Source organism: Macrosteles quadrilineatus, unplaced genomic scaffold (assembly GCF_028750875.1).
Source record: "Macrosteles quadrilineatus isolate MER2022 unplaced genomic scaffold, UCM_ALF_1.0 Scaffold_2__2_contigs__length_208266976, whole genome shotgun sequence".
Lineage (NCBI taxonomy): Eukaryota > Metazoa > Arthropoda > Insecta > Hemiptera > Cicadellidae > Macrosteles > Macrosteles quadrilineatus.
The window spans coordinates 25,989,338-26,002,936 of NW_026542595.1; the positions used below are offsets into that span (position 1 = coordinate 25,989,338).

Consider the following 13,599-nt stretch of genomic DNA (forward strand, 5'->3'; position numbering starts at 1 on the left):
ACCACTTAATTGCTTCATTTGTGTCTGAGCGAACAATTAAATTTTATACTACGATAAATAGTCCAAATGAAGCGGTTGTAGGCTGGTCCTGCGTCGTGAACCGCTCACTAGTCACTAGTCAGTCACTACCGCGCGGTCTCATCGTCCTCGTAAATCCGCCACAGTTCTCCCACCTCAATTGGACCTTTCCATAAATTTGTGTTAATTAGAAGGTAGGACGCCCCAGTGTGGTCCTACTTACTAACCTAAGTAGATAATTAGGCTATAAACTGACTGTGGTGCGCGCCATTCTACTGTAGAGCCGCGTAGAAGCTCACCTCCGTGCGTCGCGTCGTCGTTCCGCTGGTTAACCTTGCAAATTGGATGTAAGTTACCGGCTTCGTTTATAACCCTTACTTCCTCCCCCCTCCATCTTCAGAGCCCATTTTAATAATTATCCTCCATTATATGTCATTTATGATGCATTAAATTAGAAAAATGAACGGCGTCTGGCTGTGAGGAATGTGTTATTGGCACTGGTGGTAGTACCCTCCGAGTTGGTTTTGAGTACGTAAATAGTCGCGGGGGCAACATTACTGTCGTTTGTGGAGCGTTAAACTGCAAAACGTGCTGCACCTGCATTTCAATTCGCATTGACTTACCCTGTACTGAGCTAGGACCGACTTATCTCATCGATATCAAGAGTGTTCGATGTTACAAGGGTAGATTGCACGAGGTAGTGAAGTACAAGTGTCCTGGTCCTCCTTTATCTGGGTTACACTTGTGTCCATTTTACGTGTTGTATGTGTTACAGGAGGTGTCTGGGATGGGAGCAGACACTGACTCCTCGCTGTCCCCTCTCTGGGACATGGACAGCGCCGACTACGAGTGTGATTGTCCTGGTCCTCCTCCACCTGTGTTACACTTGTGTCTAACGTGGTGTATGTGTTACAGGAGGTGTCTGGGATGGGAGCAGACACTGACTCCTCGCTGTCCCCTCTCTGGGACATGGACAGCGCCGACTACGAGTGTGATTGTCCTGGTCCTCCTCCACCTGTGTTCCACTTGCCACCGCCGCCGAGGCCGCCTTTCCTCCACGAGGTCGCAGATTGTACCGAGACTCCTATGGAGATCGAGACCTGCGACGCAATGACTGTAAGTATCGCCCAAACCACTGAAAATCGCCCAAAATTCTTCTAATCATCACTTTTACGTAATTTCAACGTTTCGGGTACATAAAAACAACGACATTGATTGGTATTATACACATTAAAATAATAAAACAAAACCGAATAAACGGCTGAAGAGGGCGAAGTCCTAAAACAGCCTCAGTCCAGTAGGGTTTCAACTCACTGGATTGGAACGTTACGAAGTTCAGATCAACAGAATTAATATACTGTAAATTGGTTTTGATACACTGCACTTTTAAAACAGTCTAATACTACTCAATAAATAGAGAACACCTCCGTTTTGTTCAATCTACTATGATTTCATTCACTATGACCAATCTTTGACTAGTATCCAATAGTTAGTGCTGTATTACAAAATTGCAAAATAAAATGTAATTTTTACCATCGCCACAGCTGGAATTGGTAATGAATTGTGAAATTTCCTTTAGGTTTTTCTTAAAGAAATGTCTATCACATTTGAGTATTTAGGATGTGTGTTATTGCATTGTACAGCAGGCATATGTTGTATGTTGTAGGTGATAGACGCTAACGAGTACCACAGCAGCCCTGCCATGCCGCCCCTTGTTGTTATAGTGATATGTGCGCTCCTCATCATTTCCTTGCTGCTCGTAGCCACCGCTCTAGTCTGGAAGTAAGTATTCTAAATCAGCACATTACAGTATTATAATTACAATTAGTGATTAGTAGAGCTAGCAGGGTTATGCGGTCAGTCTTGATTGTGTCATATCTCCCAACAATTACTCCTGGATTGTAACATAATAGTCGCTCCGTTATACAGTAGTTCTCAAACTTGGGATGGAGATGAAGATAAATTAGCCGTGGATATAAAAATTGAATGATAATAAAATTCTAAATACAGTAAAATCAATATTGCAAAACGCATTCCTTAAAGAAATACTGTCATTTCTCACAACTTGGGAACTATTAGTCCTCAGTGGTCGAGTAGATGATGATAATCATGGAGATTGCACAAGATACATAAACGTACTGTACTCGTTACTGCATTAAGTAACTGATGGTACTTTGTTAAACAACCTAAAAGCTAAATATTGTGCATGTACCTCTGATACGTACACATAAATAAAACAATTGCCTACTTGTTTTAAAATGTATTTTGCATTACTTACTTATATTTAAAATATAAAACTTATTTATATTTAAGACAAATCAATCTCAATACAACCTGTTCACAAACTCTTTCCCTTGATTTTACTTTCGACAGGTAAGTCAGCTAATGTATCCGTCATGATGGATGGTTTTGTCCTTCGAGGATACAAAATCCTGGAAATATTTTGCGTGATAAATTGTCTCGAGTTTATTTTCACGAGATATACATACACATTTATAATGTCATACAACTCAGATGTTAATGGTATGGTTAATAATTTGACATAATGAACCCGTTTGTGCTTCCTCTTAATCACAACCGGTAATACGGTAATTGCGAATGAACAACAATCTACCGGTAATTAACAGCTAAATAAATTGAAATGTATTCCTCATTTAACTTTTCTGATCCCTACAAAGTACTCTGGGTCGGAAATTGGAGCGGCAATAATCGAAGCTCAGATAACATTCCGCCCATGTGCTGTTTGGAGCCTTTGATTCGCGTCGTGTAAACATCACCACTCAGTGGATGGGAGAGGCGAACATTTTCAATAAAAGCGAAAGAGAAATTAATTGATGCCCATTAGTTTGCAAAAGGGCATTTTGTCAGAACACCGGTCAAAGTCAAAAGCCAACCACTTTAGTCGGCGAAGATAAATAACAGCAAAACTAAAACTCCCTCTTACGTGTTTACAGCGGAATTACAAATCTAATCGAGATTTTAAAGGACGAGTCATAAGTAAACACTAATTAGAATCGAGTACGTGTTACGAATTTGAAAATCTATCAGTGAGAAATATTGAACTGTTTATGTTTAAAGGGTATTTGTATACTGAGAAAGTCTTTCTTATTCAGGATATCCGTACGAGATAATTAACTCCACCTTACAGACTCTTACAAACCTCTTATTGTTTGACTAAACCTGAAATGAAATGGAGTTGATATAGTGTTTAACTGGATTTAAATCCTAACAATTATTACAGTTATATTTTAACTTTGTGTTTTTAATCAACTGAACATTTCTTTATATCGCCATTCAATCGTGATTTGAAATGCTACTTCCTAACATAGTCATCCCCAACTGTTTTGCTCTTGTAGTTATTCTGTAGAATGATAAGAACCGCGAGTGTTGTTGTGTGCCGAGGCGGCTAACACCTTCACACATGGGGAGGGCTCCTGACTATGTTAATAACCACTTCAAAAACACGTTACATATGCAAACGCGCATTACCATATAACGCAGAAAGTTATCCCGTACTTACCCCGATAATTCTATCAGCCATTTACATTATTCATCCAGTAATTGTTCCTAATAGTTTCATATGGAAATAGCGACAGTTGACGTTTGCCTTAGCGGATAGACTCTGCATTAACGATATTTCAGTTCAACTCTCAAACTTTCAAAGCAGAGAGTTTACTTTAACTGATTGTGGAGCGCGGTAATCGGCTCGTCTTAAACCCACATTCCGTTTGGTTTTGGTTTACAGTTGGATAGTATAGGCTACCATAGAAGTGGTAATATGTCGTGTTTATAAGTTTATGATACTATAGCGTATACTACGTATGGTCGCGTAAAAGAAAAATAACTCCGTCACCTACAAAACATTTCGAAAACGAGGAAATAGTGGGATTATCTTTTGCATCGTACTAACAAAAATGCACAGTTGACCTATAACAACCTATAACATCATTTACAAATGTAAAGCTATTGAAATTAGGGCTTGTAAAAAAATGTGATAATTTATTCTTTAAAGTATTATTATTAATGTTGGATGCAGCCTTTACAATACACATACGTGTGTATTGGTGGCAATCTGACCAAATGACAAATCAGGTAATAAGATTTCATTATTGTTGCACACGGCAGCTATGCTGTTCTTAATCTAACTATTGTCTTTAAGTTGAGTTCACGGTTTTATTGATCCATCTGACATTTCAGGCACAAAAAGAAGATGCAGAACTTGTTGCCGTGCAAGAGTTCGCCACAGAACCGCTGTGACGTCACTCATGGTAATGGTGTCATATATGAGGATCTGACCAACATCAGGCCTCGCAATCTGCCTCAGCCCTCCATGGAGGTAACCATCAGCCGATTACTACTGTAGATACATATAGAGTGAGATAGGCTAAGCAAACGTATGTGACGTCACTCATGGTAATGGTGTCATATATGAGGATCTGACCAACATCAGGCCTCGCAATCTGCCTCAGCCCTCCATGGAGGTAACCATCAGCAGATTACTACTGTAGATACATATAGAGTGAGATAGGCTAAGCAAACGTATGTGACGTCACTCATGGTAATGGTGTCATATATGAGGATCTGACCAACATCAGGCCTCGCAATCTGCCTCAGCCTTCCATGGAGGTAACCATCAGCCGATTACTACTGTAGATACATATAGAGTGAGATAGGCTAAGCAAACGTATGTGACGTCACTCATGGTAATGGTGTCATATATGAGGATCTGACCAACATCAGGCCTCGCAATCTGCCTCAGCCTTCCATGGAGGTAACCATCAGCCGATTACTACTGTAGATACATATAGAGTGAGATAGGCTAAGCAAACGTATGTGACGTCACTCATGGTAATGGCGTCATATATGAGGATCTGACCAACATCAGGCCTCGCAATCTGCCTCAGCCCTCCATGGAGGTAACCATCAGCCGATTACTACTGTAGATACATATAGAGTGGGATAGGCTAAGCAAACGTATGTGACGTCACTCATGGTAATGGCGTCATATATGAGGATCTGACCAACATCAGGCCTCGCAATCTGCCTCAGCCCTCCATGGAGGTAACCATCAGCCGATTACTACTGTAGATACATATAGAGTGGGATAGGCTAAGCAAACGTATGTGACGTCACTCATGGTAATGGCGTCATATATGAGGATCTGACCAACATCAGGCCTCGCAATCTGCCTCAGCCTTCCATGGAGGTAACCATCAGCCGATTACTACTGTAGATACATATAGAGTGAGATAGGCTAAGCAAACGTATGTGACGTCACTCATGGTAATGGCGTCATCTATGAGGATCTGACCAACATCAGGCCTCGCAATCTGCCTCAGCCCTCCATGGAGGTAACCATCAGCAGATTACTACTGTAGATACATATAGAGTGAGATAGGCTAAGCAAACATATTTCACATTGATTCATCCCATTAACTTTTGGGTATTGAAGTAGACCTCCAATTTATATGATGTCACAAATTTTGTACTTTATAAGAATATAGTTTAATGAACCACTCATAGAGTATTGTCGAAATACTATTTCCTTTTTTTATTTTGCTGAGGTAGATATGTGCTACAGTTGCAATCTTCCGTGGTTCAATTTAACTACTTAATGGACAACTTTAACAATGGGATTAAGTGTCTAGTTACAATTCAGATATTAATGTCAGTCATCCACGTTTGACAAATGTATTTATGCTTTCTTTACATAATACAATATATTTGTGTAGTGTATACTTGCCTGTACTTTAAACATGTTAAGGATTAGTAGTTTACGCAACGATTGCGTTAAGTGAGTCTTTACGACACGAGTAGAAAATTTAAGGCACGAGCCTTGGCGAGTGCCTTAAAAACTTCTACGAGTGTCGTAAAGACTATTAACGCGAGTTGCGTACACTACTTTACCTACGACCGTTTTTTAATTACTATCAATCTGGATTTAATTACTAACAATCACTACTGATAACTTTTTAGAGAGGTTATGTTTTCGTGTATTGTCATTGCCACTGAAAGTGATGCAACGACTTGTTGTATAATCAGCTGATTTCCTGTAATTACGTGTTTGTTAAACTTCGTTAAATATTACATTGCTAGCAGCATTCTTACCATAAATTATATTGTATCAGGTACAATTCGGCAAATATTTCATTTATTTTTGGACTTCCACCATTTTAATTAAGAATACGCGAGTATCAACATGAACAACTCGGATCAACAATTAAATTGGTCAACTGATCAGCTGATCAGCTGATTAGTTGACGTTCGAAGCATTACAATTTTAATTCTTTTCTTTCAATACTTGAACCTCATTGGTCCATTACCTGTGTGGATATGAGAAAACTATGCGGATATGAAATGAAACTATACGGATATGAAATAGTGCGTGGAACAAGCAACATATTACCTAGTAATCTTTCACTTCCGGAGACCAGCACCATACTTTGGGAATCGACTAAATACATGTAAAAGAGTGAAAATCAGCCGGGAGGCAAGCTTTAAAATAATTAGATCACGGGCAATGACGTCATCAAAATGGCCGCTCAGCCAATAACAATAATGTCGCATATCTCGGGAACCACTTAACCGATTTTGACGTATGACATCTTATTTGATAGGTCTAATCATTATCTATAAAAAAGGTTATTACACCTATAGCGGTTAAACCAACGGTTTCTTTGTATTTTAGAAAATATTTATTTTTTACGCCCCACAAAATGGGGGTTTGCATTTATCATTCGGAAAAATTAAAATGATCAAAATTTACTTTCCACCGTTAAATCCAGCTTTAAAAGATGGACAATTTAGTATCTTGAATCATCAGTCTATGTATATTGGTTACCGAGATATTGAAAGTAGTAAACACAGAACACTCTGTCCCCCATGTTATCCTTATGGGAAAAATAACATTCTATATCTCAGTTATTTTTTAACGTATCTTAATACAACTTGGTATGTGGTTTCACCTAGTTAAGCTACTTAATAATGACTATAAAATATTTATATTTTACATTTACATGGCAGCAAACCTACATACTCATTTCCCATGTTATTCGTATCGCGAATTTGTATGCATGATTATTTATGAACGTATCTTAATACAACTTGGTATGTGGTTTCACCTAGTTGAGCTACTTGATAATGACTATAAAATATTTATATTTTACATATACATGGCAGCAAACCTACATACTCATTTCCCATGTTATTCGTATCGTGAATTTTTATGCATGATTATTTATGAACATATGTTGACAAAACTTGACGTTGAGCTTAATTTTAATTAATTATCTAAGCATTTGAAACTCACTGAGTATGCAGGTCTACTGCAACGGGGGTTTTATAAATATTAGTAATTTTATTTTGGGAAATATTTTTTTCCTGGGTTGGTCAGACTGATAACCGACAAGAGATCTGATGGCAATTTGTCACAATTGTTGAATAAGAAACGTGATAAAATCCTTAATAACGTGTTGTTTATGTTTCTTTTGAGTTTACATTTTTCTAGTAATTTTTATATAGGGTTTGACGTCTGTTGTGCTTCCTAAAACATAGTTATTGATCGTTTAGATTTTTAAAGTGATTACCTGAAGAATATAATATTCATAGTAATTTTATTTTTGGGGCAACATTTTTTGGGCTTTTCAAAACATAGTTTTGGATTGTTTTTTTGTGGCCACCATACCTGAAGAATAGTATGCATTTCAGGCTTTGGACAGTGGATTCCTCACTTAAACATATTATTACATATCATTAGGCTGTTTATTTAATCTTTGTATTTAACTGAAGAATAGTATGCGAAATACGGCTTGGCGTGTCTGTTATTTCCCTTTAAAAAATTAAAAAAAAAATATGATATATTTATTGTATATAAAACGTGAAGTCGTTTTTGTTAACACTACTCCTCCCTTATTTGTGGGCCAATTTCAACGTTTGAGGTGTCAAAAGATCCGTCTCAATTTCCAAGAAAAAAACCACGCCTTGGTATTATATGCTTGGATGAGAATCTCCCCCAGACAAATTCCGAAAATAATTCAGACGGGGGCACGAACTATTTCAAGACAAGATTAAGTTGCTCTCAATTTGATATAAAATCCACCTACAAAATACTAAAAACTTGCATACTCAGGAAATTTCAAATACTTCGATAATTAATTAAAATTACGCTTAACGTCAAGTTTTGACAGCATATGTTGTATTGAAGTGTTTAAGAAGGCTAAGGTTGGGTAATGTAATATGGGCTAAAACACCAAAGCACCGAGGAATGGTGCTCAGTGACTCGAGGGAAAAGTACTGAGGGAAAGTTATTAGGGAAAAGTGCCCAGGACTTTCGGCCGGGGGCGGATACTGGGTACTTACCCCCACTCTCCAAGCATCTTACGAGTTACGACCCTATAAGGAGCATTCTTGGGGGATTTCGACATGTTGGGCCTCCGGGCCCGACCCCGTCGGTAGGCGCCACTGGTGGGGTATGCACTAGAAGCGTGTTGAGCCCCGGCACCCCCGCACTAGAGGCGTGCTGAGCCCGGCACACCCCAGTACTAGAGGCGTGCTGAGCCCGGTACACCCTGAACTAGAGGCGTCTTGCGCCCCGGCATCCGTTTTATTTCAGTTTAAGTCCCCGGTGGCCAAAAAAACTGTCTCCCGGGACCATGGATCCGTCTGGAGGGGGATGAAGAGGCCCAACTCCACTATTTAAGAAGAGAAAGAGTTGTCTGGGAGAGACGGCAGTCTGCATCTGCCAACGGAACGGGCAACACCGACGGTAGCTGCTGCGTTTGGGATAGTAATCCGCTCAGCATTTTCCGAGACAGTGCCAGTTGGAGGACTGCAGGAGCCGTGTCGATAACACATCTGTGAGCCGCTACGACGGGACAGCGTCAGGAAGGAGAACCAACGTGGGGAACCCAGGACAGCAAAACGGGACAGAGGGGTCTCGAGCCGATCGACCAAGACGTCAAGGGACCGCCTAATAGATTGCCCCGGTCTGTGGGGTTTCGAAGTAGAAGTCATTTGTCAATATTTTTTTAATCAGTTCTGAGAGTAATAAATGTATCATAATTCCTACAAGTGTTCAGTCAATCTGAGTCCTGAAAACTCCCGAAAAGGTCTAAAGCTGTAAAGTAAGGAAAAGCTAAGAAAGTACAGTACAATGTTCATAAATAATCATGCATAAATATTCGCCATCTGAATAATATGGGAAATGAGTATGTAGGTTTGCTGCCATGTAAATTTAAAATATAAATATTTTATAGTCACTATCAAGTAGCTCAACTAGGTGAAACCACATACCAAGTTGTATTAAGATACGTTAAAAAATAACTGAGATATAGAATGTTATTTTTCCCATAAGGATAACATGGGGGACAGAGTGTTCTGTGTTTACTACTTTCAATATCTCGGTAACCAATATACATAGAGTGATGATTCAAAATACTAAATTGTTCATCTTTTAAAGCTGGATTCAACGGTGGAAAGTAAATTTAGATTATTTTAATTTTTCCAAATAATAAATCTAAAAACCCATTTTGTGGGGTGTAAAAAATTTATATTTTCTAAAATACAAAGAAACCGTTGGTTTAACCGCTAAAAGTGTAATAAAATTTTTTATAGAAATGATTAGACCTTTCAAATAAGATGTCATACATCAAAATCGGTTAAGTGGTTCCCGAGATATGCGACATTATTATTATTGGCTGAGCGGCCATTTTGATGACGTCACTGCCCGTGACCTAATTATTTTAAAGCTTGCCTCCCGGCTGATTTTCACTCTTTTACATGTATTTAGTCGATTCCCAAAGTTTGGTGCTGGTCTCCGGAAGTGAAAGATTTTTACACTTGTTCCACGCACTAAAAGTAAACAGCTGTAAAGTGAAACTTTTCAATTCTACGAACTGGACTGAAATGGCTACTTTAAAAAACGGTCGTAGGTAAAATTTATTTTCATACAAAATCATGAGTTATATTAACCATTGTAAAGGTTATGAGATATTAGCTTTAACTAAAACTCTCTATTTTAAAGTTTATGAACTAAGTATATTTGAGGCTTTCACAAATATTAATCAGTATTTTTTTTTACTAAAAATATAGTTTAAGGTGATCCTATAATGTTGCAGTTAGAATGGAATAGAAACGTGACAAAGTGTTTAATTAAAGCATTAAAGTCAAACAATATTAATAAAATAGATTTAGCAACGGTTTCAGGAGTTCTTTTGAAGACGATTAGTTAGGATAAATTATTGCATCAAGTATTGACACTTTGTTGATTTCCCTGTTGTACCAGTTAAAATAATTGAACTGGGAATATACAACAGAACAACTGGACGTTCATCATTGGAACAACAAATAGCAAAGCCCCGGCAATACAACGGGATTAGGATTACTAGGGTTATGTTGGAATATATATAATGCCGCTATTAGTGTTGAGATCCACTCTTTTAATGTTCCTAATTAAATTCTGAATCACCATGAATTTGTATAAACAGTAATAATCATTGTTTGTTCAATGTTTTGCAACATTAATCTTTAATCAAGCTGTATATTGTTGGACTCAAAGGACTCGTTGTATGCTACCCTGACTTTTTTATCCATTAATTCGTTATTCCTTGAATAAGACCAATTAATTTTTAACTCTTAAAAACTATAAAAATCAACTTCAATCTTGTAATTTAACACAAACAAAAATGTTTGTCTTACTAATTAATGTCAGAATGTTTATACAGCTACAGAAACAATTAGGGTTCATACAAGTGAGTCTAAACACCATTTTGAAAAAGCCCCCATCGGCGATTTTTCTCTGGTAAAAAAGTAGAATACATAGTGTGTATACAGTTTTACTTTTGGGAAATTACAACAAAATAAACACATACAGTATATAGTTAGCATTTCTGATACCATAGGTACAACTAGTTATTTTGAATATCCAAAACTCATTAAATCAAATAGTTTAAAAGTAAACCTTGTAATCATTTTAACTGTAAAAACAATTATTTTATGTTTATCATATAATATGAAAATGTATTCTCATTTTGTTTTTACGGTGGCATTTTGACAACAACCAGAAGTTTTACAGGATGTTATGTTGTGTTCCAGATGCTAGATGTCAAGTCCAGGGGCAACTTTGCCAACCACTGTGCATACCCTGTGATAAACCACTCTCACTCCCCTGTGTTCATCTGTCCCCCACGGCCAGACCAGTACACCTCACAGGATCTCTACAACCCTGTCTACGAAGAGCTTTCAAATGGTATGTACCAGTACCTATCTCAGACATGGTCATGGCCATACAAACAATGGACATTTGAATATTTACTTGAGAATTATTTTTTGTTACTTGGATGTTTCCATCCTTCCTAATTCTTTGCTTATTGACAGTATAAAATATTTAATATATTTTATTTTAGAAGGTTCAATTGGTCTGTGTTAAATATTTAATACACAATTTTGAGCAACAAACTTCCTACATGACAAGATACAAATTGAAAATCGTAACCTCTCAGATATGTTTTTAGTATAAAATTGTTCAGTAGGTACATACAGAGGAAAAGAATCTCAAGTGTTTGATTGGAGTTACATTACAAGTTTACCAGACAAAACGGTTCATCTGAATAATTTACCCTAAATTGTTCCCAATTAGAAGTGTAATTAATTAGAGACAAGGAGGAGAACATCGTGTTGAAGTTACATTGGCTAAACTTAGTGTGGCAACCACAAGTGTAATATACAACATCAGCCAGACACCGTTGTTGGTCAGTTAAACATTTATACTGCTCCGTGTGGGGATCAGTGCTCATTTCAGGTCCACGTGTGATTGCTCTCTTTATTAGCAACTGTTATTGTTTGCCATTACAAAACAATAGAATATGTAGACGTGTGAAATTTTAAAATTACAGCGAGTTTTCACTAATGCTACTCGTTAAAGAGTTTCTTATTGTGATATGTACACGGTTCAGTTGCTAAACTTTTTCATATAAAAAATAAATTATTCTTTCAAATCAAAAAAGTTAAGTGTTTAAGAAGCTAAATGATTTTTTAGATGGATATTAAACCATAGATATTTTCATTTTCTGCTGTAAAAATATGAACACATCTAATCTTCACAATAATGTGTTTGACAGGTTCAGGAGAGAGAGGGGAGTCTGAAGGAGACAGTGAGGGAGGTCCCCGTAGTGAGGACGAGTTTGCGGAGGATGAGCTGAGTGTCGGAGAAGGTGGTGGACGTCGCGGCGGACCTGTGTCCCCGACCAGCTCTCTACAAGGGTCCACCGGCAACGATCTGTGTCGCGACATAGACTCATCAGACGCTGACGACCGCAGTCGCTTTCTGTGTAGTAGAAACCTAAGTTTACCTCCGGGACATAGAAATAGAGTGCCTAGGTCTCATAGAGGTCAGAGCGGACACAGACCTAGGAGTTTGGACAGGAGACGGGGTGGCGGAAACTGGCGAAATAAAGGACCGGAGTGCGGTGAATTTCACGAAGGACTTTTACTGGACGCTCTGTTGCAGTTTTATCCAAATGTAGTGGGGGTGAACCAGGGGGGTATAAACCAGCCTCAACCGCACGATCCCCACAGACTGCCTTACATCCTTCCCGTCCCTAACCCAGGCCCGACTCACGTCAACCCGTACGAGAGTGTTCCTGTGCTAAGCCACCTCCACCAGCACCATCCCATGACGACGTTCCGGCCCAACAAGCCTACGAGTCACGACTCAGACTCCGGGTACAGCAACAACACTTCGGGTGGAGGGCAGGGCAGCACCCGCGGGCGCAAGGACCACAGACTGTCAACACACGCCTCAGACCTCGTACTCTCATAGTACACGACACACCCCAACATCCATCAACAGTTCTTCCTTCCATGCGATATAAGACTGCGATCTTTAGAAACTGTAGAAATATTCTCAAAAATATCATTTTTACCAATTTCTTAGAGTGTTTATTCAAATTATTGTATTGAATTTTATCTTGGTTATTGTTCTTCTTAATTATTGTTATATATTTTACACTTTACATTTAAAAAGCGCTACAAATAATAAAATATGTATTTAAAAGAATGATTCTCATTGTGAACAGGTATCTTTCCAAAGCAAATCTACTAAACTGTATTAGGTACTATCATATTGAGTGTGTAACATTTTAATTTGTGTATAGTGTACAGTTAAATGAATGTAAGTATATTTTTGTATAGTAGATTTGTTACTGAAGAAAAAACCTTTCTTTAAATTTTTATTTTATCACAGTTTAGTAGATTTGAAACTTAAGACAGTAGCCTACTGAATAAAAAATTATATTTTTTAGAACTCTACATTTAAGAGGCACAATTAACTGTACAACTCAATTTTTTTTTTAACTTAAAAGGCTTTAAGCTTAAGACTACTTTAAAAAATCAAATTGATTTTAAGTAGGCCTATTTTATCTTTTTAGCATAAAATGTTTCATGCCAGATGACATTCAAATTAATTAAGGTAAAAGCCTTCATAGTAAAATTTAAATTATGTTATACTTTTCAGTCCATCAACATCGAACTAACATAAGAACGTATTAGTCTTTAATGTGCAAGTCATCTGATTAATTTAAAAAA

The 13,599-nt window shown here is 37.8% G+C and overlaps 1 protein-coding gene across 1 annotated transcript; it reads left to right on the forward strand.

Annotated features, from left to right (window-relative positions):
* Window positions 1–934: 934 nt before the first annotated feature.
* On the forward strand, window positions 935–13,333 carry LOC128986677 (uncharacterized). The gene is made up of 5 exons (XM_054407164.1): window positions 935–1,134; window positions 1,685–1,800; window positions 4,216–4,354; window positions 11,110–11,263; window positions 12,135–13,333. Exons 1-5 carry the CDS (start codon window positions 946–948, stop codon window positions 12,833–12,835), a joined length of 1,299 nt encoding a protein of 432 aa, XP_054263139.1. The 5' UTR covers window positions 935–945; the 3' UTR covers window positions 12,836–13,333.
* The last annotated feature ends 266 nt before the right edge of the window (window positions 13,334–13,599 follow it).

Excerpts from the sequence above, each read along its gene's own strand:
- LOC128986677 (XM_054407164.1), top strand. The coding sequence starts at position 946 with ATGGGAGCAGACACTGACTCCTCGCTGTCCCCTCTCTGGGACATGGAC. Across the intron at positions 1,801-4,215 it reads GCCACCGCTCTAGTCTGGAA|GCACAAAAAGAAGATGCAGA; the intron begins GTAAGTATTCTA and ends CTGACATTTCAG. Across the intron at positions 4,355-11,109 it reads TGCCTCAGCCCTCCATGGAG|ATGCTAGATGTCAAGTCCAG; the intron begins GTAACCATCAGC and ends GTTGTGTTCCAG.